This window comes from Anolis carolinensis, chromosome 3 (genome assembly GCF_035594765.1).
Source record: "Anolis carolinensis isolate JA03-04 chromosome 3, rAnoCar3.1.pri, whole genome shotgun sequence".
Taxonomy (NCBI): domain Eukaryota; kingdom Metazoa; phylum Chordata; class Lepidosauria; order Squamata; family Dactyloidae; genus Anolis; species Anolis carolinensis.
In genome coordinates, this window is record NC_085843.1 from 238,719,239 (window position 1) to 238,746,155 (window position 26,917).

Genomic DNA, 26,917 nt, shown 5'->3' on the forward strand with positions numbered 1-26,917 from the left:
AAATGCATCAATTTACTTCAATACAGAGCTTGGGAAAATTTTCTTTATAGCAAAAGAATGCATATCCGCATTCGTGTTACATTTGTTCAGATGGATTTGGTACTTTTTGGAAACTAACTCTGTGTGCGTGTGTGTAGATATAAGGCCTTCGACAAGGCCCCCTATGACCTGCTAGAAAACAAACTAGTCAAATGTGGGCTAGGCAAAACTACGGTTAGATGGATCTATTATTGGCTAAGTGAACAAACTCAAAGGGTGCTCACCAATGCTTCCTCTTCATCCTGGAAAGAAGTGACGAGTGGAGTGCCATAAGCAGGGTTCTGTCCTGGGCCCGGTTCTGTTCAACATCTTTATTCATAGCTTAGATGAAGGGTTAGAAGGCATGATCAGCAAGTTTGCAGACAACACCAAATTGGGAAGGATAGCTAATACTCCAGAAGACAGGAACAGAATTCAAAACGATTTTAACAGATTAGAGAGATGAATGGATAAAACTAACAAAATGAACTTCAACAGGGACAAATGCAAGATACTCCACTTAGGTAGAAAAAATGAAATCCAAAGATACAGAATGGGTAATGCCCGGCTCGACAGCAGTACATGTGAAGAAGATCTTTGAGTCTGCATAAATAGGAGTATAGTGTCTAAATCCAGGGAAGTCATTCCACCCCTCTATTCTGCCTTGGTCAAACTACACCTGGAATACTGTGTCCAATTCTGGGCACTGCAACTGAAGGGAGATGTTGACAAGCTGGAATATGTCCAGAGGAGGGCAACTAAAATAGTCAAAGGTTTGCAAAACAAGCGCTATGAGGAGTGGCTTAAAGACCTGGGCATGTTTAGCCTGCAGAAGAGAAGACTGAGATGAGACATAATGGTCATAGATAAATATGTGAGAGGAAGTCATAAGGAGGAGGGAGCAAGCTTGTTTTCTGCTGCCCTGGAGACTAGGATGTGGAACAACTGCTTCAAACTACAGGAATGGAGATGCCACCTGAACATTAGGAAGAATTTCCTAACTGTGAAAGCTGTTCAGCAGTGGAACTCTCTGCCCCAGAGTGTAGTGGAGGCTCCTCCTTTGGAGGCTTTTAAACAGAGATTGTATGGCCATTTGTCGGGGGTGCCTTGAATGTGATTTTCCTGCTTTTTGGCAGGGAGTTGAGCTGCCAAACGAGGTCTTTTCCAACTCTATGATTCTATGTGTGTGTGTGTATATATATATATATATATATATATATATATATATATATATATATATATTCTAAAGATATATAGCAGTGCATTGCATATTCAGCTTGTTGGGGCACAATGCGTAAAATAAAATGCGCAATCTATTTCATGTTATTAGGTTCTACTAGAATTGCTTCAAGCTGGTGGTATTGTACAATTTGAAGAGAGCAGACTGATTCAAATGGCCGAAAAAGCTGAATTGTAAGTCCTTTGCACACGTTTCCTGTCTCCTCCTACTATTTCCTACCGTTAGTTGTGCACTTTTTATTGCTGTTATTCTTCTATGTACTCCTCAAGCTACATACTTGATGGGCACTTTGTCACCATTGTTTTCTTCCATGGAGAGCAAACTTGATTCATCAGATTTGGCAGTGGGGCTTCCATCAAGATAATCTTGGATCCGCGACCTCCCTAAGGCTATGTTCAAATATCCTTTGGGGTCTGTTGAAGCTGCGCCTGCTGTAATGTTATTGTTCTGAGCCTTTCTAGTGCTATAGAGATGATCCCAATAAGGTGCCTTAAGGCAGTGGGGCATATTGGTCTTGTAATTTCATCCAAGCTTACGAAGGCTGAAAGCTCCCGACTGGCCTTATCTACAGGAGATGAATGAAACTAGGAAAAGCACATGGGATGGTTGCTTGGCAACTGTTTTCGGCAGTATACCCTCTGTTCATTCTCAGGTTGCCTTGCCATTGCTAGTCTTGGGTCTCTTGCAGATTACATTATATCCTAGTGACTGTGGTATGTTGTACATATCCTAAAACATAAAAAACAGACCAACCTTCCTTGCTGCTGCTGAATCCCTGAGGAATATACCATATAATTGTTCCAAATAAATCTAGTCTCAATCTGAAAGCTTTAGGATTTGCTTCTTGCTGAGTTTTAGTACCAGAATACTGAGCAGATGTTGCAGCAGTTGCATTGATGCAGCAAGAATATGGCTTCTGCACCTGAACATTTCTCCTCCTGTGTTTAATTGCAATCCTATGGACTGGCACACAAGACAACCGAAAAGTGTTTTCGGGTGCGTTCATGTATGAGTAAAAATTAACTCAATGGACCACTATGGTTTGTATGGGATATATGTTTGAGTTGTTTAGGATTGCAGTTGGCCCTCCACGTTTTGACTTTCACAGATTTCATTATTCACAGATTTGGTTGAAACATTTTTTTAAGGATCTCTAGGCCTTTCGGTTTGATTCTGTGATCAGTTTCCAGTGGAATATGTTCATGCTGGAGGACCTATAAATGTGGGTTTAAAAAATAATTTCAAAAATACATATAAGGCAAACTCCATAAGACTATATACTGAGCAGATGTGGCCAGCTGTAAAGATTCAAGACAGGAAAAAGATGTCTTACTTTTCTCCAAGCAAATATCTTTATTTGCTGCCATATACATGAAAACCATGTGACTTTCTCAGTTTCTGTCACCTGCAAAATGCTGATATACTAAAATGAATAAATTAACATTGTTTTATTACAGCTATCAAATCTGTGAATTTATGTATGAGCGGGAACATCGTTATGATAAGATAATTGATTGCTACTTGCATGATCCTTTGAGAAAGGTAAGGATGAGAATATGCAAAAGTAATTATATAGAGAATTTGGATGAAATCTCTTTTCCTTTCCGTTTTTAGCTTGGTTCTCACCAGATGGGGGCTTATACTTCATGTGTGCATTGCAGGAATGGGAGGAAGGAGTCTGATTTTCAAGTCAAGGTTTTGATGTAGGAATGGCCTCATGAAATAGACAGATAGCTAGGGGTGTGCAAAATTATCATTACTTTTTGTATTTTGTATCAGTTTCATTAAATTCGTACAAACATGCAGGAAAGGTGAGGGAAAATTTAAGAATTGAAACACTCGCCGATCATTTTCATTAAGATGCTGTAACATTGGGATGCCTCCCAAGGTCAGTTTAATTTTCAGTATAAGCATTAAGCAACTTTGGTAAAGCCAAGAGAACATGAAGTGTTTTAAAAACCAATCCGGTTTTTCTTTGGCCCGATCGCCATAAGGAAGGCACTGGGGGCAGGACTAGCAAAGTTAATGGGTAGGAGACTGAGAACACAGCATTCTTAGAAATGTAGTTTGGGAGGGCAAGGCCTCCTGTGGCAGAGAATGCAAAAGGCCCTGCCCTAAACTACATTTCCCAGAATGCAGTGCTCAGCATCAGAAAGCCCCAATGGCACCAGCTGTTTAGAGACATTCTAATAATAATAAATAAAATTATTGAATCTGCAAAGAGGACTAATGCAAGTAAGTAATAATATAAATCTGTCCAAAGTTGAAATTATGTGGTTGTGTGTCATAAAGACAGACAGGCATTCAAGGGGATTGCTGTTGTCACTTTTTTTTGGGGGGGGGGGGTGTCTTTGTCTAAACTTTTAAAAATCCCAAAAATCTGTAGATATGTGAATCTTTCTTAAATCTCTGGAGATTGATGCCCTTGTTATCTTGTGCATTGTGTATAAAATTCAAGTACTGTAGATAGTTCTTGTAGTTTTGGGTTTTTTTTAATGTTTATAAAAAAATGAAATTTCCCCAAAAATCCGTGGCTGAGTGAAACTTTCTGAAATTTGGTGGGCTAACAGTGGTAAATATGTTTTGCCACTGTAGCGAGTTTCACTTCAGTAGCTTTAAAAATGAGGGAGAAAGGAGCCCCTGAAATTTCCCCAATTATAGTAATTATATGCCATTATTATAACGAAATAGCAACAAAATTTCATTACTCTCGTTATAGTAATGAATTTTCACTAACCATGCTTTAGAAATATTTTAGAAATGAAATGCTAGTGGCTCCAGTTTTGTAATGACTTTTGAACCATTTTTAATGGATCGCACATCCCTAATAGATAGAAAATGGTGTTTGCTTTTTCATGGTGTTTCAGCATGCATTGAATAATTTGAGAAATGTTATTTGCATTTGCTAGACATTATTGAAGCAGTATGTGATATTTTTACTCTTCCAATTTATTGCTTTAAAGGAAGAAGTTTTTACTTATATCCACAATATCCTCTCTATTCCTGGGCATAGCACAGAAGAAAAGCAATCTGTATGGCAGAAGGCTATAAAGCACATTGAGGTATGGCTTGAATTAACTGATTCTACATCACTGAAGGCCCTTCCAGACAGGCCCTATATCCCAGGATCTGATCCCAGATTTTCTGCTTTAAACTGGGTTATATGAGTCCACACTGCTAGATAATCCAGGATAACCAAACTTGGCACACAGACCCAACATGGCCAATTGTGAATACTGGTGGGATTTGGGGAGGACTGACCCACGATTTTGAAAGTTTTTGTTCACCTACATCCTTATGCATTTTCTAATGGGAGCATTAATAAAAAACAAAAGGAAAGACTTGCTTTTTTCTAATAAACAGCATTACAAATTATCTAAACAACTTCTGCTCCTCCTCCTCCTCCTGATGCTGCTGGGCCACTCTCACCCTCACGTCGCATGGGCACTTCCCCCTGCCTTGAAGGGACTCACTGGCACAAGCCTCCCTCCAGCCTTGCGCGTTCTCCCTTGCCTGTTCACGTGCACTATGCTGTCATGTGCCAGGCTCGCCTATTCTCCCCTGCGTGCCTTACGTCACCGCGCGAGCAGGCGAGCGATCCTCTGCGCATGCGCAGGAGGATCCCATCACCTATTTTGGGTGATGGGACCCTGCATGCGCAGCGGGTCCCTCGCTCGCGCGGCTTGGGTAAGGCTCCCAAGCCACCCATCCACGCGAGTGAGGGACCTGCTGCGCATGCGCGGAAGGGTCCCATCGTCCAAAATGGCCGATGGGACCCTTTCGCGCATGCGTGTGGGGCTGCTCGCGCAGTGAAATAAGCCATGCTCTCACGTCACCCGGAAGGCGGGCCCAGGAGAGCGTGCGTCGGCACGTAGGGCATATGCTCTCCTGGGCCCACCTTCCGGGCGGCGTGAGAGCGTGCACCGGCACTGCCGCGGTGGCGGCCTCTCGTTTGTGTGTGTGTGTGGGGGGGGGATTGGGCCCCAAAATGGGGGGGGGGGCGCCAAGTAATAGGTTCACCTACTACTTGGAATTACCTCGGGCCGGTTCTGCTGGCCAATCACAGCAGGAGAAGGGCCTTTGGTGGGAGGATTCGCCATCTGTTTCCAAAAAGGAAGAGAAGGACAGGCTGAGAGATCTTCAGCCTTCTCTTCCAAAGGGGTTCCTAAAATCATCAGAAATACGTGTTTTCTGATGGTCTTTGGCGACCCCTAGGACACCCCCTATGACTCCAGGGGTCTTGACCCCCAAGTTGAGAAACACTGCTCTACTTTTGAAGGCATTTCAGATGACAATTGAGTTTTAAAATGAAAACTTAAAATAATAAACTAGATGTTGAAATGCAACTAACTGAAAATAATTTCAGCAGCAGTAAAGAATAACACTCGCGTATATTAAAATGAATCATAATTCAACAGTAATTTCAAAATTATCCAGTTCAATGAGTAAAATAATTATTTTCACTTCCTCATTGGGCTATGAGGAAATGCTAAAGGAGGAAATAGATAAGATAAATAGATGGAATTCTAATATTGAGAAGGAGGCAAACTTGTTTGATGCTGATCTAGAGACTAGGACACAGAGCAATAGATTCAGATTTCAGGAAAAGAAGTCCACCTAAACATTAAGAAGAATTTCCTGACAGTAAGAGGTCTTTAGTAGTGGAATATGCTGCCTTGGAGTGTGGTGGAATTTCCTTCTGTGAAGGATTTTAAGCAGGGTCTGGGTGGCCATCAGTCCAGAGGGCTTTGATTATGCATTCCTGCATGGTAATGGTTGGACTGGTTGGTCATTCTGGCCTCTTCCAACTCTATGATTCTAGGGTAATGATAGAAAAAACAGAAAAAGCCATAAAAAAGGCTAGATTAAATACTGATTTGTTTGAAACAAAGATGGAATAAGTTCCATGTTTCATGTAAATAACTTTGTTAGCTCATTAAAAACTTAATTGAAGTCTGGAACCACCTTCCTGGTGTTTTTGTCCTTCTATTATTAAAGAGCAATTGACACCTACTGGATGGAAAATTAATTGGAAATACAGTGAGAAATGATGACCTGTGCAGTTCAGCAGGAATTCCGATGTCCAATATAGAGTTCCAGATCACGATTTTAGTTTTCAGTACATTAGTTTGTCGATTTCATTCTAAGTTGTCCTTATTTCCTGTAAGAACACCAACTTGGAAAGGTAAAATTAGTGAAAGTGACTAATTCTGATATTATACATGAGTATCTATCTAGTACCTGAACTGATGGCCCTCTCAAGTGAATTTAAATAAAAGCAATTATTTCTGTAGTGGATAGAGAATTGAATGCAATGAGTAGTTAGATGGTGAAACAACCTTTTGGGTTCTTCAGTCAATTCATCACACATAATAGTATAATGTCTCTGGTAATCAGCTGTTCTTCAGATCAACAAGACAACTCACAGCATAATTGCCAAGGTCCATTGGTAAATGCAGGGAACCTCTTATCCTAAAGTGCCAAACTATTTTCCTTGGACCAAGTTATAATTGCAAATGAAAACAATTGAGCAATATCTATGTGATATTATATTATATTCAGGTTAAGTGTCCCCTATCTGAAATAACAAGCATTGGTGCTAGGGAATGCTATATTGATTCTGGTCAATTTTGTTGTTTTTATTTGTTCTGTGTTGCATTATTCTTGCTTTGTAAGCCACCCGGAATACCTTTAAGGTGATGGGGCAGGATATAAATGAAGTTGTTATTGTTGTTGTTATTGATTTTGGAACATTTGCATATACCTAATGAAATATCTTGGAGTTTGGACCCAAGGCCAAACACAAAACTCATTTATGTTCCATATGCACTTTATATACATAGCTTAATGGTAATTGTATAAATAATATTTGTAATAATTTTGTGAACGAAATAAAGTTTGTATGCCTTGAAACATCAGAAAGCAGAGATATCTGTATCTCAGCCATCCATGTGGACAGTTTTGAGTTTTGGAGCATTTCAGATTTCCAGATAAGGGATGCTCAACTTTTATTTGTATGTGATGTATGTATACACTTACATATACACATATGCATATAGAGGAGCACCACCACCCAGAGTTGGACATGACTAGACTTAATGTCAAGGGGAAACCTTTACCTTTACTTAATTGCCTTTAGAGAAGCAAATCAGGGCATAGGTAGACAATGTCGCATTTGCCTTACTGCTGTTTCTTCCTGTGTATGAGAGTATGGTTTTTGTTGGTTCTGTGTGTCCACATCTCTCAGGGGATATATTAAACCAAAGCCCAGTTTAGGATCAAGAAACTGGATTAATAACTACAGTAGCATATGTACGTATGTGTATGCCAAACTGCATAATAAAGAGCAACACAGATGTACTACATGTGGCATTGTGACTTTTTCCATTTGGGGAGCTATAGGAACAGAAGAAACTCATAAAAAATCTCAGCATAGTTCCCTGTGAATCCTGCTGAGTACAGCCAGAGGAAAGCATTAGCAATGATGATGAGAATGAAATGCAAGTATAGGGAGAAAAAGAAATATTCTCATATTCGCAGGCATGTCCCTAATAAGATGAAAGTAGAATTTGAATTTCAGGTTTTAAAGGTGGTTAATAGTCATATACATAATCATTTTTATTCAAGTACCAGACAGAGAAGGAAGTGCTGCTAGCTAACTTGTTGAAATTGACAATAAGATAGATAAATTGTACGTCCATATTGCCAAAACTTCATAAACAATAGGTCTACAAACTAGTTAAATCATATTATTTAAATCTAAATTGGTTTTGATTCATTTTAGCAGTGTTCTAATCTAAATATATTTTTCTCTAAATGTTGCATTGATTTCATTGGAGTTCTATTTCTATATAGATGCACAAAGTTTGCCTACAATTGTAAAACATAATTATGCTTAAAAACCAATAAAAATATTGACCATTTTGGACAATCCCTACAAAAAAGACAGTTATTAAAGTATTAAAGTAACTCAGAATGAAATTTTTTTTTGCCCTGAAACAACCTATCGTCTTCAAATTTCTATTCTAAGGGGAAATAGATGCATCACAGACAAATTTATTAGATTTCTTATAAACATCATTTCATTATCATATTGATTTTGAAAACATTCCAGATATAATTATTCCTAAATTTGTTCTGGAGTATTAGCAGTGTGTTTGTTTTGTGAATACATTCTGCATTAATGAATATTTAACACTTTTCTTTCTCTTCCCTCATTGCTCAGGAACTGATATCAGTGAGTCCTTTTAAAGCAGCAGATCTGATTTCCATTCACTTCAGTGACCAGATTGAGCAAATAATCCAAAACTTGGAGGTAAAGATTGCTAAAAGATGTTATGGAAGTATCTTTATTTTGAGAAGAAAATTCACACTATTATGGAATGCAGAGTATGGGACTGGGCGGTCGTCCAGGGTTAGAGTTAAAGTTAGGAATGATTAAATCAGTTATGTGGGCCTAATAATAATCATAATCATAATCATAATGATCAGTTTGCTGATCATAATAATGATCAGCAAACGAGCGCAAAAAGTCAAAAACTGGACATGGATTTTGGCTCAAACATCTGATTAGTTTACATGGAAAATGGCCCAACAATTCAATGAGATGCTGCAGAAAGGAAGTATCAGTGAATGGCTAACAACTGGAAGAACATACCTGATACAAAAGGATCCAGCAAAAGGAGCAGCACCAGGAAACTACAGGCCAATAACATGTCTGCCCACTATGTTTAAACTACTGACTGGCATCATAGCTGACAGAATTCAAGACTATCTTGAAGAAAAAAAACATCTTGCCAGATGAACAGAAAGGCAACAAACGGAAAAGTAGGGGCACAAAAGACCAGTTATTGATTGACAAAATGATTCTGGAGAACTGTAAAAGCCGAAAAGCTAATCTTCACATGACGTGGATTGACTACAAAAAGGCCTTTGACTCACTCCCACACAGCTGGATCATCAAGAGCCTGGACGCCATAGGGATTTGTAAAAACGTTGGCACCTTTATTGAAAACATGATGGAGCACTGGAAAACTGAACTGTTTGTTGGAAATGAAAGCTATGGACTTGTCAACATCAGAAGAGGAATTTTCCAGGGAGATTCATTGTCCCCTCTGCTTTTCATTATTGCCATGATCCCTCTGTCAACAATCTTACAAAAAACAAATCTCGGCTATCAAACATCTAAGAAATGTCACAAAATTTCACATCCGATGTACATGGATGACCTGAAGCTTTATGGGAAAACGGAAACTGAAATCCAGTCTCTGACCAAGACTGTCTGAATTTTTAGTACTGATATCAGCATGGAGTTTGATTTGGACAAATGTTTGACAGTGACATTGAAGAAGGGAAAATTATTGAAAGTGAGGGCATAAATATGCCTAATGGCCAAACAATAAAGTGTCACCAGCCAGAGGCCTATAAATATTTGGGCATATTACAGCTGGACAACATCAAGCATGAACATGTAAAAACTGTGGTCAGCAAAGAATACACACAAAGGGTCAGAAAAATTCTCAAAAGCAAGCTCAATGGAGGCAACACCATCAAAGCCATAAACACCTGGGCCATACCTGTCATAAGATATACTGCTGGCATTATAAATTGGACACAGGTGGAACTGGACAATTTGGACAGAAAAACAAGAAAACTCATGACCATTCATCATTCACTGCACCCTCGCAGTGATGTTGACCGGCTATATCTGCCTAGAAGATCAGGGGGCAGAGGACTCTTACAAGTAAAACAAGCAGTCAAAGAAAAAGAACATGCCCTGACAGAATATGTAAAGCAAAATGAAGAGCCTGCTTTGATTGAAGTCAAAAATCAGAAACTCCTCAAAGCACAGCAGACAAAAAAATCAGTACAAGAAAACCGCACTACAAACTAGAGCTGACAGCTGGCACAACAAAACATTGCATGGAAAGTTCCTTGACAAAATTGAGGGAAAAGCTGATAAGGAGAAGACCTGGCTATGGCTCACGAATGGGACCCTGAAGAAGGAGACAGAAGGCCTGATCCTTGCAGCCCAGGAGCAAAGGACTTCCGAATCCAGACTGACAAAGTTCTGGAACACAACACACCAGACATCACAGTTGTGGAAAAGAAAAAGGTTTGGATCATTGATGTCGCCATCCCAGGTGACAGTTGCATTGACGAAAAACAATAGGAAAAACTCAGCCGCTATCAGGACCTCAAGATTGAACTTCAAAGACTCTGGCAGAAACCAGTGCAGGTGGTCCTGGTGGTGATGGGCACACTGAGTGCCATGCCAAAATATCTCAGCCGGCATTTGGAAACAATAGACATTGACAAAATTACGATCTATTAACTGCAAAAGGCCACCCTACTGGGATCTGCACGCATCATCCGAAAATACATCACACAGTCCTAGACACTTGGGAAGTGTTCGACTTGTGATTTTGTGAAACAAAATCCAGCATATCTATCTTGTTTGCTGTGTCATACAATAAAATAATACTAATAATAATAATAATAATAATAATAATAATAATAATAATAATAATAATGTATTTATAACCTGCTTCCATCTCCCCGAGGGGACTCGGAGTGGTTCACATGGGGACCTTTGACAAATACAATGCCTTAAAAAGGAGCACAGACTTCCTCTATGAGCATTGACAAGATTCCCCCCAATTCCAACAGTCACTCATAGCTTCCTATTGTAGAAATAAGATTACTACTTCAATCTATATATGAAGTTGATGAATACATGACTGCCCTCCTTTTGTCTAGTTTTGGATGGAAGCAATCTATTCATTCATCACTAAGAAATTATTTTCTGTGTCAGGCATCAATACAGTGCTGTTGTAGCCTTTAACTAGAACATTATTTCATATGCATCACACTGAATTCCTCTTAAATTTGTTGTGTGTGCCCTAAACTTAGGGAATCAGCTAAGAAAGACGGCTAGAAAGGCTCTTCTTGACACTAATTGCACTCAGTAAAAGAGAACGTGTCATTCAGCTGTTGAACCACTTTAAAGGCAGTTAGGAAACAGATTTTTTGCTAAAGCAATTGCTGAAATGGTTCGCTGTTATACACAGTTCTGCTCCTAGCCAGATTTCTCTCAGTTGACATTTTAACAGCTTTTTAAACGTTATGCAGGAAAATGATGGAAGTCTCCTTAATATAGTATGTTTTGGCAATTTTGTTGGTTGCTGTGTGAGTTCAAGTTCAAGTTTCGGACTTTCAGTGACCCTCAAGACTCACCTGTGATGGAGATTTCTTGGCAAGATTTATTTTTCTGTATTACTTACCCAAGGTCACCCAGATGGTTTATGTGATTTGATCCCTGGTCTCTAGCGTCGCAGTCCAGCACTACATTAGCTCTTCTAAATCCTAAAAATCAAACATGACATGCTGCTGCAGCAATAGTCTTTGTAAGATCTTTCTCAAAGGGTCTAGAATACTGAATTGAGCTTATGGCAGCCAGATAAAACTGTATTATTCCTAAAGGCTTTTTATGTTTAAAATTCATTTTTAAATTGCTTTTTAAGTTATTTGAATTGGTTTTTAAAGGATATTCTTACTCTTTTTAATTTGATTTGATATCTCACTGAATATCTAGTTCTTCACTTGCATGTATGACAGTGTATCATTGGTCTTTAGCTGGTAAATGAAGATTCATGAATGGGTCTTGCCCAGGCATTCTTTTACTAGTAATGTTACTGACTATTTTAATTAGTTGTGGTTTGCGATTTCTCTCTCTCTTAAAGGTGAAAGATGTGGCAGGAAAGACACAATCTGAGAGAATTTAAATCTTAACTGATAGGATTTAACATCAATCACATGTAATGTAATATTCATTGATATTTTCATCCAATGCTGAAAAGAATGGTTTACCCCAAGGCAACGTTCTTGCACCGACCTTATTTAACATCTTCACGAACGATCAGCCACTACCACCACTCACAAAGAGCTTTATATATGCTGATGACCTTGGCCTTACAACACAAGCGAAAGATTTTGAAACAGTTGAAAACCAACCAACCAACCAAGCCTTGAAAGACCTCTCCAGCTACTACAAAGAGAACCACCTGAAGCCTAACCCTGCCAAGACACAAGTGTGTGCTTTCCATCTACGTAACCGTGAAGCCAACAGGAAACTGAAAGTTACTTGGGAAGGCCAAGAGCTCGAACACTGTTTCCATCCTAAATATCTTGGTGTCACCTTAGATCGAACACTAACATATAGGAAACACTGCATGAACACCAAGCACAAAGTAGCTGCACGCAACAACATCCTGCGGAAACTGACTGGCAGTGCATGGGGTGCAGACCCACAAGTAATAAGAACATCAGCCCTGGCCTTGTCTTTCTCAACTGCAGAGTACACCTGTCCTGTCTGGCAAAAGTCTGCCCATGCGAAGCAAGTGGACATAGCACTAAATGAAACATGCAGAATAATCACAGGATGCCTTAAACCTACACCTGTTGATAAACTCTACAAGTTAGCTGGCATTGCCCCTCCTGACATGCGACGGGAAGTCGCTGCTAACTGTGAGAGAAATAAGGTCGAACATTGTGAAAGCCACCCACTGCATGGCTATCACCCTCCTCCCACCAGACTCAAATCAAGGAAGGGCTTCATGAGAACCACCACTCCTCTTGATGTTCCTCCAGCAGCAGCAAGGGTGTCCTTCTGGGCAGCTAAACCTGGCAATTCCAACTGGATGGCCCTCTACGAGGGTCTTCCTCCTGGGGCAAACCAAGAATGGGCAACTTGGAAGTCCCTGAACAGACTCAGAAGCGGTGTGGGCAGATCTAAAGACAACTTGGCGAGGTGGCATTACCTGGAGGAATCCTCTACCTTGTGTGACTGTGGAGCAGAACAAACAACTCCGCATATGTATGCTTGCCCACAATGTCCTACCTCATGTACAGAGGAGGAGTTGCTTAAAGCTACGGACAATGCGGTTGCTGTTGCCCGCTTCTGGTCTAAAACTATTTAGTTGTTTTGTGATTTCCTCTATTTTTTATCATTTTTAAAATGTATTTGTTATGCAATGCTTTTGACACGAAATAAATAAAATTGATATTTTTATTTCTTGTTTATCAGGACCAATACTTGCTTTTCCAATTTTTGAAGAGCCTACTTGACCCAAGGTATGTGTACAGAACCATATGTTCTTTTTTAAGCTCTTTAAAAGGAAATGTTTTCACTATCTGCTTCATGTAGCTGTAATGAAGAAAAAATACATTGAAAGGGGTCCTTTGTGTGAAGGAAATACACTCGTGGTGTGGAATAGGATTTTATCAAGTGATTTAGTATTTAATATCTTAGTATTTGAATGGTCCTTTCTATCATATCCTCTAATCACTAAGCTGCACACATAGCAGAGAAACAGGTTTTAATCTGACTATTCTCTGGATCCATAATACTCTGGGAGCAGAAATATTTTTGAATTGGACCACGGAAATGCAAAGGAAACCATGAGACCATTGCTATAGAAAAATACATTCTGAACTCTGCAGTCCTGAATAATTATCACCGACATCTAATGGTAATTATTTTGACCAAAGCTCTGTAAATAATTGTGTCATTCCAACTCCACTTTTCAATGGTACTCATAATCCTGAAGTCATTCCAATACATTAGGTCCAATACTAAACCTAGTGTGGTCTGTCTTATTGATGAATCAGTGCCAGTGGATGGATACGAGGCAGTGAGGTTTTAACTTTCTTGGTTCTATTGAACTCTTCAGTGTTATCTGCCATTATATCCTAGTCACCTGGTTGGGTGAGCTGTGGTCATTTTGGGTGCAGAGTATTCAGCTAATATTCAGGAGCCTCCGGTGGCCTAGGGGACAAAAGCCTTGTGACTTGAAGGTTGGGTTGATGACCTGAAGGATGCCAGGTTCGAATCCCACCCGGGGAGAGCGTGGATGAGCTCCCTCTATCAGCTCCAGCTCCATGTGGGGACATAAGAGAAGCCTCCCACAAGGATGGTAAAACATCAAAACATCCGGGCGTCCCCTGGGCAACGTCCTTGCAGATGGCCAATTCTCTCACTCCAGAAGCAACTCCGGTTGCTCCTGACACGAAAAAAAGAAGAAGCCAATATTCAGACTTCGGCTGTATTTAAAAGTATTCTTTTGCTGTACTTTATAGTCTTTAAATTATAGGGTGCTGCACAGTTCCACTGTTAATATCTTTATTAACATCCATGTTTAATGTCTAATGAAGGACAAAGAAATTAATTTAGGTTTTAGTGTCATCATTATGTGGATGACACCCAGCTCTGTTTCCCATCTACTTCGGATATGAAACTTGCTAAGAGTTGTTTGATGGTAGTTCTGTGACAGATAAGGATGAACTAATTGAAATTGAGGTTTGGCGGTATAGATCCCAATCAATATGAGTAAAGATGTTCAACCAGTTCTGGTTGAGGTTTAATTCCCCCTGCAAGCTCAGATTCTTAGCTTGCATTTTCCTTTACTCAACTCTATCTGTGGAAGCACAAGTGGCCTAGAAGTGCCTATATCATCTGGTGTTTATTGGGAGTAGTCAAATGCATAATTATGGGAGTCTAGCTTGGATATCCAGCGATGCCCGGGTTATTTGAAAAGGCCTTGTTTGCTTTTGGATGTTAGGTAATATCAGTTTGGCCATATGTTACGCTATGCCTTAGGAAAAATTGAGTCTTTGCTTTTGTTTTTTATGACTGCTCCCATTAGAAAATGCATAAGGATGTGGATAAACTACAGTTTCCAAAAATCTTGGGTCAATCCTCCCCAAAATCCCCCAGTATTCCCAGTTGGCCATGTTGTATCTATGTGCCAAATTTGATCCAGATCCGTCATCTGCTGGGTTCAGTGTTCTCTGGATAAAGGTGAACTACAACTCCCAGATTCCTAGGGCAATCACCCCGAAACCGTGCCAGTATCCACAGTTGGCCATGTTGGGTCTGTGTGCCAAGTTTGGTTCAGATCTGACGTTGGCTGGGTTCAGTGTTACAGGTGAACTGTAACTCCTGGGTGCCAAATTAAATCACCCCCAAACCATACCAGTATACAAAGTTGGCTGTGTTGGGTCTGTGTGGCAAGTTTGGTCCAGATCCGTCATCGGTTGGGTTCAGTGTTGTCTGGATAAGGGTGAACCACAACTCCCAGATTCCCAGAGCAGTCTTTCTGAAACACCTGCCAGGATTCACAGCTGGCCATGTTGAGTCTGTGTGGCAAGTTTGGTCCAGATCCATCATCTGCTGAATTCAGTGTTCTCTGAATACGGGTGAACTATAACTTCCTGGTGTCAAAGTCAATCACCCACCAACTCTGCCAGTATTCACAGTTGGCCATGTTGGGTCTGTGTGCCAAGTTCGGTCCAGTTCAGAGGGCTCACGGAATACAAGTGAACTATAACTCCCAGAGATAAAGATCAATCACCTCCAAAGTCCACTAGTATTCCTAGTTGGCTATGTTGAATATGTGTGCCAAGTTTGGTCTAGATCCGTCATCAGATGGGTTCAGTGTTCTCTGAATTCGGGTGAACTGTAACTTCTGGATGTCAAGATCAATCATCCCCAAACCCGACAAGTATACAAATTTGACAATGTTAGGTCTATGTGCCAACTTAGTTTCAAGTCCATCTTTGGTGGGGTTCAGAGTGCTCTTAATTGCAGGTGAACTATACATCCCAGTCCATACAATGCTTATAAATCATGGGGAATTCTCCCCAAACCTCTCCAGTATGTTCAGTTGGTGATCAATTCCTCTGTTTGCTTTGTGCCACAGGAAAGGGTAGGAAAGGATTAAGGGAGAGGCAGTCACAGCTGTATTTTTATTTTTAAAAGTAGTTCAAGTTCTTCCTTGCTTCTTTCTTTTGACTTTGAGAATGGTTGCTTTGAACAAATACAGAAAGTATTAGTTCTTACATGCGTAGATGGAATGTAATTCTATTCAATTGTGACTTTTGTGTAGATTGATTGATTTTTAACTTATCTTTCAGGGCTCACAAGGTAGTTTACAAGATTACAGAACTCATGGTGTTACAGAGTCAGATAAGGACACTCGCAGCAGCAAGTAAAAAAAACCTATAGTACCAAAAACATACTAGAATAGGTAAAAGTAAAGACATTGTCTAGTCATGTCCGACTCTGGGGGTTGGTGCTCATCTCCATTTCTAAGCCAAAGAGCCGGCGTTGTCTGTAGACACCTCCAAGGTCATGTGGCCAGCATGGAGTGCTGTTACTTTCCCGCCTGAGCAGTACCTATTGATCTACTCACATTTGCATGTTTTCGAACTGCTAGGTTGGTAGAAGCTGGGACTAACAGCAGGAGCTCACCCCACTCCCCAGATTCGAACTAGAATAACTATACTGGAATAATTATGTCTTAATCTGTTTTCTAAAACCAGTCATTTTGAGACCATCCAACCTTGTAGAGTGACGTTTCCACCACTGGAAATGCCTCAATATCTCCTGCTGAGAGTAGGGTTTGATCTAAGGATGCTATCTATGCTGTAGAATTAAGGTAGTTTGACACCACTTTAACTGCCATGGCTCAAAACTATAGAATAATGGTCTTTGTAGCTTTACAAGGTCTTAGCTTTCTCTGCCAAATAATAGTGGTTCTTCATCAAACTACAACTCCTGGGATTCCATAGCATGGTGCCATGGCAAATATGATTTCAAGCTGCATTAATTCTAATTGTAGCTGCACCCTGAATGCCTAAGCTGCTCTCAAAATGTGCAAGCAGTCCTTCAGATCAAATTGTTTAAGGTTGGATGAGCAAAGAGCATAATACTTAACTGCAACGTCAGGAACTGCGCCCTCTAGACTATCTTGACTAGAGCTAATGGGAGTTGTAGTCCAGCAACATCTGTATTTTGCTCTTAATTGATTGAAAGTTCTAAAGGCCAAACCAGCACATTGAATTGCTATAGGAAACAGGCTGCCAGTGTTACCAGCATGGAATATGTGTGATATAGACTCAATGTTTAATCCACACAATAATTTTAGCTATTGCATTCTCTACTGGTTGCCATTTCCAATTGGTCTTCAAGAGTAGCTCCATGTAGAGCAGTGGTTCTCAACCTGGGGTCCCCAGATGTTTTTGGCCTTCAACTCCCAGAAATTCTAACAGCAGGGAACCTGGCTAGGATTTCTGAAAGTTGTAGGCCAAAAACATCTGGGGACCCCAGGTTGAGAATCACTGATGTAGAGTGTGTTAGAGAAGTCTAGCTAATATAATTATAGTGACTGTAACAGAGAGAGAAAATGTCTTGAAGTGCAAGAACTCTGACCTGTTTTATTCTTTTTTAAAACAGCTTCAACACAAACTTTCCCCCTAAAATATTAAATTACTCAAGCTTTCAAATTATTCACATTGTGACATGTATTTTTTTAAAAAAACAAACTCTCTGTTGCACCCTAGCACTGAGGCACCCTTTTATCCAGCACCACACCAGAGTCCAGTGATCCAGTAATAAAATGTTTATTGAAGAAAGTATATAAAAAGGAAAAAAGGGCAAATCCAAAAGAGACAGTCAGGATATAAAATACAATACACAAAATAAGCTACAGTTCATTAGCAGTAACCCAAAAATACCACGGTAAAACCCAAAAACCAAGGAATCCAAAAACACAGAATTAATCTAAGGTATTTCCATGAACATAAACACAGGAACCTCTCCAAGGTAAATTATCCAAAGGTACATAAGCATAGACAAGAACATGAAACAGGAATCTTGCCAATGCAGGAACTAGGAACTTGGAAACATGAACAGGAGACTGATCCCTATTAGCAACGTTGTCTCCTATGAGATGCCTCAAGCCAAACCACTTAATTTAAGCCTGTCCAGGCACCCATGACATCATGCCTAACACCCCTGGACTTCAAGATCTTATCTTGAATCCACTGGGAGTTTCTCGTTTGCCTGCTTTTCACACCCTGGGTTCTCAAGTCTAATCTACACTCCCTTAAAACCTCCTCGTCTTCCCAAGGCCTTTTCTCAAGGGAACTGTACTTTCAGTTTCCCCTGTGGCCTGGGAACGATCTGAAGAATTCCAAACATCTGCCTCGTCTGCCTGCAATTCCCCTGAACATTCACAGATACCTCATTTTGGAACGCATTATCCCCCTCATCCTCTGAACATTCAGAAAACTCCTCTGATGCTTGCCAGACTACAACACTCGCATACGCTTTTGGAATTCAGTTTTCTGTTTCGTTACCTATTAAATATTCCCATACTTAAACTGTGGATTGACAATAGAATGGATGTTACAGGACAATGCAGAAAACATGGATTAGGAAGGCAGGCACTCGATGATAGGGTTGTGGCGAGAATTTGGTGAAGGGATCAGACGTGAAAAGAAGTAAGAAGCATAGTGTGAGAGGGTGATGTAGAAATCAAAGGCAACAAAGCAGATGGTTCATCATGAGTGAGCATGTTTGGAAAGTGCAGCTGAATGCTGAAGAAAAGGATTCCTAGCACTGCACTTTGCAAGGGCCATTGCAGTAAGCTGCAAGCTTGGCTGTAAATTGCTTCCTTTTCATCTCAATTTTGCCACTTCTAGGAGAGAATCTGCGTCATCAGCTGCCTTCCCAGAAATCTATTATTTCTAGTTCATTACTAGGTGGTGATTCAGCTTGTATATTTGATTTAAAAAATGCATATCCATTCAAATATGGTTTGTGAAGAATGTTGAAGCAAAATGGGTAAAAGATTGGATAGTAATAGAAGCTGTTTCAAACTCCAAGAGTCAGACATTCATTACTTTGATCGCAGGGAGCTTGTAGTAAATGTTTCTTTATAATGACTTATTTTTACACTGTAGAGAAGGCATTGACAAATTTTGGCCCGCCAGGTGTTTTGGACTTTAACTTCCACAATTCCTAACAGCTGGCTTTATTCTTTCCTTTTATTCTCCACTTTGGTCCCTCTCATGGGTATTCTATGCCAGTACTACAGTTTCCAATGAGTCATCATGATTTTATTTTAATGAAATCTCTGTGTCAGGTACAGGAATAGGAATCATGTAGCTTTCCCAATGTGGTGTAATTCCCAGCCTTCCTCACAATATACTGTACTGGTTTCGGCTGCTAAGACTTCCAGTCCAACAGTATCTTGAAGGCCACGTGTATCCCATCCTGTAGTACAGTGGTTCTCAACCTTCGGTTCTTTAGATGTTTTGGACTTCAGCTCCTACAATTCCTAAATACTGGTAAGCTGGCTGGGATTTTTGGGAAGTGAAGTCCAAAATGATTAGTGCACCAAAGGTTGGGATGTATATACTATAGTATGGAGCCCCTGGTGGCACAGTAGATTAAACCACTGAGCTGTAGAACTTACTGTCTGAAAGGTCAGCAGTTTGAATCCAGGGAGTGGGGTGAGCTCCCACTATTAGCCCCAGCTTCTGCCAACCTAGCAGTTCGAAAACATCCAGACGTGAGTAGGTCAATAGATACTGCTCTGGCAGGAAGGTAACGGCGCTCCATGCAGTTATGCTGGCCCCATGACCTTGGAGGTGTCTATGGACAACACCGGCTCTTCGGCTTAGAAATGGAGATGAGCACCAACCCCCAGAGTCGAACACAACTAGACTTAATGTCAGGTGAAAACCTTTACCTTTACCTATACTATATTATAGTAGAATGACATGCTTTCTAGGAGACATAATCTCACAGAAACTGTTCCAAGTAGTCTCTGTGCAATTAAGATAATGTGGATCGTAGTTGTCCGTTTTGGGTACTACTTGTTAGTAACAGGTCCTGTCTTCATATCACATATGAATTACACATGGGGGCAGTGAGATTTATTTTGTGATGTGTAGCAATGTGCATTGGTGGTATTATCAGCTCATAGACCATAGACATTAGTAATCCTGGTTCTGTTTTCTTCCAAAGGAAGCCTTGCAGCCTCACATCCCACCCTACCCCCATCCCATCAACTGGCCTTGTACCTACTTTAGAATAAATCTCAGGCTAAATGAAATGCGCCAGACTAATCCCCTCTGTAATTTCATTCCTTTCAGTGTAGTTACACCACAGCAAGGTATCTTCTAGCCAATGTGCTGTCACGAAATCCTCTGTAGCTGAGATAATAGGCTACATTTTCTTGAGATGGAACCTCAATTTTAATAAAATACCTGGAGTGGGAGGCAGCCGTGCGCAAGATATAAAGGCAAACATTTGACTTGCAGGTGGAACCTCTATTCTGATAGATTTCAAGTGTAGCAAATGATAACCTTATGCACTCACCTCACTTGACACAAGTCTGATCCTTTTATTTGCACTTCACAAATTGTCTTCCATATATGCTTTGGGACTGCCCTTGTGCTAGCTTAAAAAGAAGTACAGTCTTGCTTCAAATAGTGCATACGTGGTTTGTACTGAAGAAACCTCAGAATACTTTTTGTTTATCCTGAAATCATTGGTTTTGGGTTAATGTTTAAGTTGGTATATTTATTCCATTTCTTGTTACAGGCTTACATTTATTTTGCCATATTCATTTGGTTCTTGTAGCCAAAATTCCTTGTCTCCTTCCATGTCACAGGAACTAACATAGTAAACCAATAATATTACAGTCTGAATGCTAACAATAAGAATTCTTTAATCACGGTATATGGTTTTGTTGCTTACGTTCTATATTTTTTACAGCGTGTGTCTAAAGTTGTGGCATATTGTAAACATTTTGTCATTTGCTGTTCCAGGGAAGGAGTCAATCAAGACTTGCTTCAGCTCTCTCCTTCTGTTACTGAACAGTTTATTGAATTGCTATGTCAATATGATCCTGAGCAAGTTTTAGAGACATTAAAATTCTTGGAATCTTACAGACTGGAAGAGACAATTCAGGTAATGCAGAATAAGATGGAACTGATTTTTGGACCCTCCCTTTCCACTGAGATTAGTTAGTGTCTTTCATGCATGTAAAACAGGCTACAGGACTGTGTTGCTAGTCTTTCTCCAGAATTCCTTGACTTCCTTGGTTCTGCACTAATTTCCATGCATTGAGAATGAATGCCTAAATGCACAGACATTAATAGAAGGTATAATTCAGCACAATCCAAATTCTGGCTCTTGGAATAGATCCATTTGTGTTGGCATTCTTACCATTAAAATCCTTCCTTTACCAAGGGAAATTGGGGACAAGGCTTGGGGAAACTGTTGGATTTAATGGATAGAGCCCTACTTCCTCCTTCAATCATGTTTTGCATCTTAAATCTGTACTTTGGGAAGAACGTTGAATGTATAATCTAGTCTTCCCCAACCTGGTGCCCTCCAGATACTTTAGACTGAAATTGCTATCATCTCCAATAGCGTGGTTAATTGTCAGGCACCAAACCACCTGAAGACAATAGGATGGTGAAAGATGATGCTACCTTTAACTGTACTTTGAACCTGGACTAAATAATACAACTATAAGTGTGTAATTTCCAAGAGGGGCAAATGGAAAGCTGTTAGATTTGAATTTGTTCTTTGTGTTTGTCCCATGCGCTATGTTGATATTAGTTAGTGGATACTGTAGTTCAACCAATGTTGACAATGGTTTTTTTCCTCCTAGCTTAGCTTCCAACTGGTTTAAGCTTCTTTCCTTTGGGATATGACCCCATTACTATCTTCTTGTACAGATGGAGCCTTTGCTATTAAAGTGTTATGTCAATCTCATTTCCATATGTCACAAATGAGGTTCCATATGTTGAATAATTAAAATTTGCTTGTGAAACAAAAACTGCATATATTATGTTGTGCGGGAAAGGTGTTGGAAGCTCTAGGGGCTGACATACATGTTATGGAGAATTTTGTATAATTTTGTCTGAATTTCTGACAATTAAAAAGAGAGGTGGAAGAAGGATACATGGGGGCAAAGTGTTTAGCCCTTTAACTGCTGAACATTTCTCTTAAGATCATCCCTATGCAGCTGCTCTCCCTGCTCTCTCTCTCTCTTTTTTTTTGGGGGGGGAGGGATAAATAGAACTGAATGATTAGCTGTAATAGGATATTTGTAACTTAACAATGCGAGGATTCTGGGAAGTAGTTATATGTGTGTGAAAAACGAAGACATTGTCTTCCCTATAAGAATTCTGTCATACTAGAAGAAATATTCCTTACGTCATTCAATGTTCAGTAGAGAGTAATACATAGATAATCATAAATACTGCACCTAGGACTTTCCTATGTTCATATTCCCTTTGTAACTTTGCTACTCTTTTTCCTTGGATGCCTATATTTCTAAAAACTCAATGGAAGTTTTACTTTATGGAAGGAAAAGTTCATTGAGAGGCAGAATGCTTATATAGGGGAGCAGGAGCAGTGGCCTCCTCCTGCTGCCCTCTGTAGCTCTACCTCTGTAGGGAGGGTGAGATTGAACACCAAAAACTGTTCTGATATGCCCAGATATGCTTGTAAATAATTTTGTGGTATGCTTTCAGATTGTGCAGAAAAAACAGCTCTACGAAGCCTCTTCCTATCTACTTGAGAAGAAAGAGGATATTCATAGTGCCTTCTTGGTTATGCTTGAGGTATGGTGTAGTAGGAACATGTGAAATGTTGTGGTCATATTAGTCTTGTGCTTTTGTATAAAATCACTATCCGTTTCTGTTTGTTTCACCTATATGGCCCCATTTTTGTTTTCGAGCACTGCTTCCGGAAATGGGGCCTTTCCGAATGAGCTGTTTCGTTCTTTCATCCAAATGAACAAAGATTTTGTCCCATTGACCAACATGGGAGGGCTTCCCGAGGTTCCCACGCTCCCCTTCCCCTTAGTTTTAGGGCTAGAGGGTCTCACCATTTCACTGATCCTCAGGCTGTCTCCAATATTCATTTGAGTTGATAGGGTTGGTGGGGTAAACCCCCTGTCTCTGAATCCAGATAAGCAAAATACAGTCTGTGGTTCATTTATGCTGTTTTTGCAGCCTTGGCTGTTCTTCAGGCTCCATTATCTTTTTAAAAGGGTAGCAAGCCCCCCCCCCCCTTTGTACTTTTTAACACAGTAACTTGGAAATAGACTCTCTTTAAGTGTGTGTGAGTGTGTATGTCCTGCAGGCCCAAAGCCTCAGTGACTGCCAGGGCTTGCAGCTGAGTGCCGAGTGCTGAGTGGAGCGTGGAGCGCCTCTTTCTAGGCACTTGGCGCTCGCCTGGGGTGGGGTCTGTCATATCGTGCCAAACAAATGAATGGCATGAAACAAAACACAGATGAAACAGATGAAACAAATGTCGGGCCCAGCTCTAGGTCATATACTGCTAGGAAGACACATAGCAGATAAAATTATATTGTATTAGGAATTGTTTTTTAAAAATTTGGAGAAATTGATTCATCTATTAAATATTTCTGTCTTGAAATACATTTTGCTACTTGGAATAATTTTATTTATATTTTTATTATAAATGTAAAATTTATATAAATATTTAAATAAGAGAAAATGCTACCTATGTGGTAGTTTTGCAATAGTTTTGGCAGCTTGCATGTACATTTTTGATACCTATTCTTCTTAATGTCTTATCTGTTGCCTTGAGAATATTACTCTAAAACACAACCTAAAGTATTTAAAATAAATAAATAAATAAATAAATAAGGAATGTATTATAATGGGGACAATGCAGGCAGATAATAACTTCTTATCCCGTTCTCCTGTTTCTCCTATGCCCTGTATGCCACTGGTGAGCAACTGTCTGGAGCCTAAGAGCTATTGCCCTCAATCCCAGGATTCTCCTTGCTAACTCATATGCGTACCCCTCTTTTATTCTACATTCCTTCTCAAAATTTATGTTTTTCTTGAAAATTACTGCAATTGAAAACAGGATTTTGGGGCTCATGCTGAGCCCCAGGGTGTTTGTGAGAGTGGGTACATTTTGTGTGCCTTGTCGTGTTTTCATGGATTTTTGTGGTTTTAAGAAAACTTTGGTGGTCTAAGGGCTTTGAGGAGTCTGGTGGAGGCTTCTGGGGCCACAAAATTGGGCCTCACAGGTCATACTTTTCCACCTTCTGAAGCAGCCAGGGATAAATAAAAGCAGAGGGAAGGAGATCAGAATAGTTGTTAAATATTTTACAGAAGACCTTGGGTGCTCCTTTGATATAAGTGTTTTTCCCCCTAGTTTCTACAAAGGAAGTTGTCAATACTTACGAGTGAAGATGAGAGTAAGTTTTAAAAACATTTTTCTTTTTTTCTTCATGAAGTCTGCAATTTTTGAAGTAAAATTAAACATGACAATATGAATAGTATAGGCAGTCCTCCATTTTTGTGGAGGTTGAAGGAAGGTGTGGGGTCCATGCAAAAGTTCTAGGCCTCCCAAACTTTAACCCATACATAAGCATTTCTGTATTGCTGATGTGATTGAGTTTATTTGTGTCTGCATTCTTTTGGTTGGGCAGGAGAGAAGAAGGTGGGCTGGGGTAGTGGGAAGAGGGCAGGAGAGTGGTGCATGGGTTCACGGGTCCCCAGGGTGGGCGGAGGGAGTGCCACCACTGTGAGACCTGCTCCACAGCACATTCCTACCACCCTTACCCCCTTCCTGCCACCACCACCACCACTATCCCACTCCGGGGTGAACTCAGATGGTGGTGCTGGGGGACTTCTGTTGGGTGCTCTGGCTAGTGACTGTGCGGGATTGCCTCAGTTTTGTCCCCCAAGACTATTCGTCATTTACATGAAAATGCTGGGACAAGTCCTCTGGAAATTTGATGTCAGGTGTCACGAATATATGCTAATGACACCCATGCCTAGCTTTTCAACCATATACATTTTCAGAGCAGTTTACAGATTGCTAATTTGACAGTTTCCTCCCTCAGGCTTACAATCTAAATAAGTCAGGACAGGAAAGAGGGACAGCAACAGCAGAGGACATTAATTCCACCGAATATGGCCTATTTCTTTCCCTCTGAAGCCAGGGCAGGGGCTGTTGGAATGGGAGGGTTTGCTGTGTCTGCCTCCTCTCCCTTTGAGGCCAATGCAGTAGCAATTCTTGTTTTTTTTCCCTACAATGTAGGTTCAGTAGAAGTTCCTTCATTAAAGGCTATTGAAGACACTTTAGCAAAAACAATTGCACTTTGCCAGAGGAATTCACACAAGCTGAATCAACAGCAGAGAGAGGTAAGAAGTCCACTATACTCTGCAGTCTAATGATTTTCCATTATCAACTACTGAAATGTTAGGTTTAACAGTGTGGCTTCTTCCAAAATGGTCAACTAGCCCCCTACCTCTTTATAACACCCAGCAGCTGAATTTAGTTTTTGTTGTGATAGCGCAGAATTACAATTTTAAATGACCTCTCTATTGGCAATCAGTGATGTGGAGCTGAGGCTTTGAAACACTGAATATGATGCAAGTTTTGTATGTGGTGACTACTTTCAGGAGCAGCCCACTGACGACCAATTATGGAAGTGGTTCTCAACCTGTGGGTCCCTGGATGTTTTGGCCTACAACTCCCAGAAATCCCAGCCAGTTTACCAGCTGTTGAGATTTCTGGGAGTTGAAGGCCAAAACATCCGGGGACCCATAGGGTGAGAACCACTGAACTATGGAATAACAAAACACAGAAAGTTGGGTTAAATAAGAACCACTTTATTTTATCTGTATCCTATAATTAGGTCTGCAACTAGCAACAAGAAAGTAATCTGATCTAAGTCAAGTTGAGGTCAGCTAGCTAGCCTGAGACAAGCCCCAAAGTCTTCCCTTGGGTGAAACATCTGACTCTCAAGGGCAATCCAATAGTTCATAGAATCATAGAATCGTAGAGTTGGAAGAGACCTCGTGGGCCATCCAGTCCAACCCCATGCAAGAAGCAGGAAAATCTCATTCAAAGCACTCCCGACAGGTGGCCATCCAGCCTCTGCTTAAAAGCCTCCAAAGAAGGAGCCTCAACCACTGTCCGGGGGAGAGAGTTCCACGGCTGAACAGCTCTCACAGTGAAGAAGTTCTTCCTGATGTTGAGGTGGAATCTCCTTTCCTGTAGTTTGAGGAAAGGAGATTCCACCTGAACATCAGGAAGAACTTGGTTGGCTTCCTAGCTCACTACTTACTGGTGGTGCTGTTACCCAAGCCACAGGACCTTACAGATGAGAGCAACACCCAGGGCAGTCTCCAAAGTAGACCATTCCTCCCCCCCCCCCCCAATCATCAGACATATAAATGTTGTTCCAGAGCCCTACCTGTCATCAAAAGGCTGCCAAGGGTGTACACTGAAGTCTCCCTTCACTGCCTGCCAAATTACAGCCTATTTAAAGACACCACCTTGGACCAATCATCAACATCCCTCAGATGCAGTATGAGATTGGCAAAAAAATCCCAAGCGACTGGTAAATTCTCATTATACTGAGAGCAGGTGGCTGTGTCACATTGCAACAATCCAAAGAGGCACCTAAGAGGGGCAGCTGACCTTAAATAGACCACCACTCAACCATATTACATGTGGCATTCCGGCACCCAGTGCCATGTGCAAAAACGATCTCTGACCATGGAGTCCATCAAAAGTACAATAGAGTCTCGCTTATCCAACATAAACAGGCTGGCAGAATGTTGGATAAGCGAAAATGTTAGATAATAAGGAGGGATTAAGGAAAAACCTATTAAAGATCAAATTACATTATGATTTTACAAATTTAGCACCAAAACATCATGTTTTACAACAAATCGACTGAAAAAGCAGTTCAATACATGATAACATTATGCAGTAATTACTGTATTTACAAATTT

The 26,917-nt window shown here is 40.5% G+C and overlaps 1 protein-coding gene across 1 annotated transcript in view; it reads left to right on the forward strand.

Moving 5' to 3' along the window:
- The window catches only part of vps8 (VPS8 subunit of CORVET complex), a 146,099-nt gene that overhangs the window by 73,935 nt on the left and 45,247 nt on the right, over positions 1–26,917 (forward strand). Inside the window, exons 31-39 of the mRNA XM_062976463.1 lie at positions 1,349–1,431; positions 2,716–2,800; positions 4,222–4,320; positions 8,484–8,573; positions 13,344–13,390; positions 20,939–21,080; positions 22,658–22,747; positions 24,321–24,363; positions 25,212–25,315. Coding sequence (XP_062832533.1) covers positions 1,349–1,431; positions 2,716–2,800; positions 4,222–4,320; positions 8,484–8,573; positions 13,344–13,390; positions 20,939–21,080; positions 22,658–22,747; positions 24,321–24,363; positions 25,212–25,315 — 783 coding nt within the window. The remainder of the gene's footprint in view (positions 1–1,348; positions 1,432–2,715; positions 2,801–4,221; positions 4,321–8,483; positions 8,574–13,343; positions 13,391–20,938; positions 21,081–22,657; positions 22,748–24,320; positions 24,364–25,211; positions 25,316–26,917) is intronic.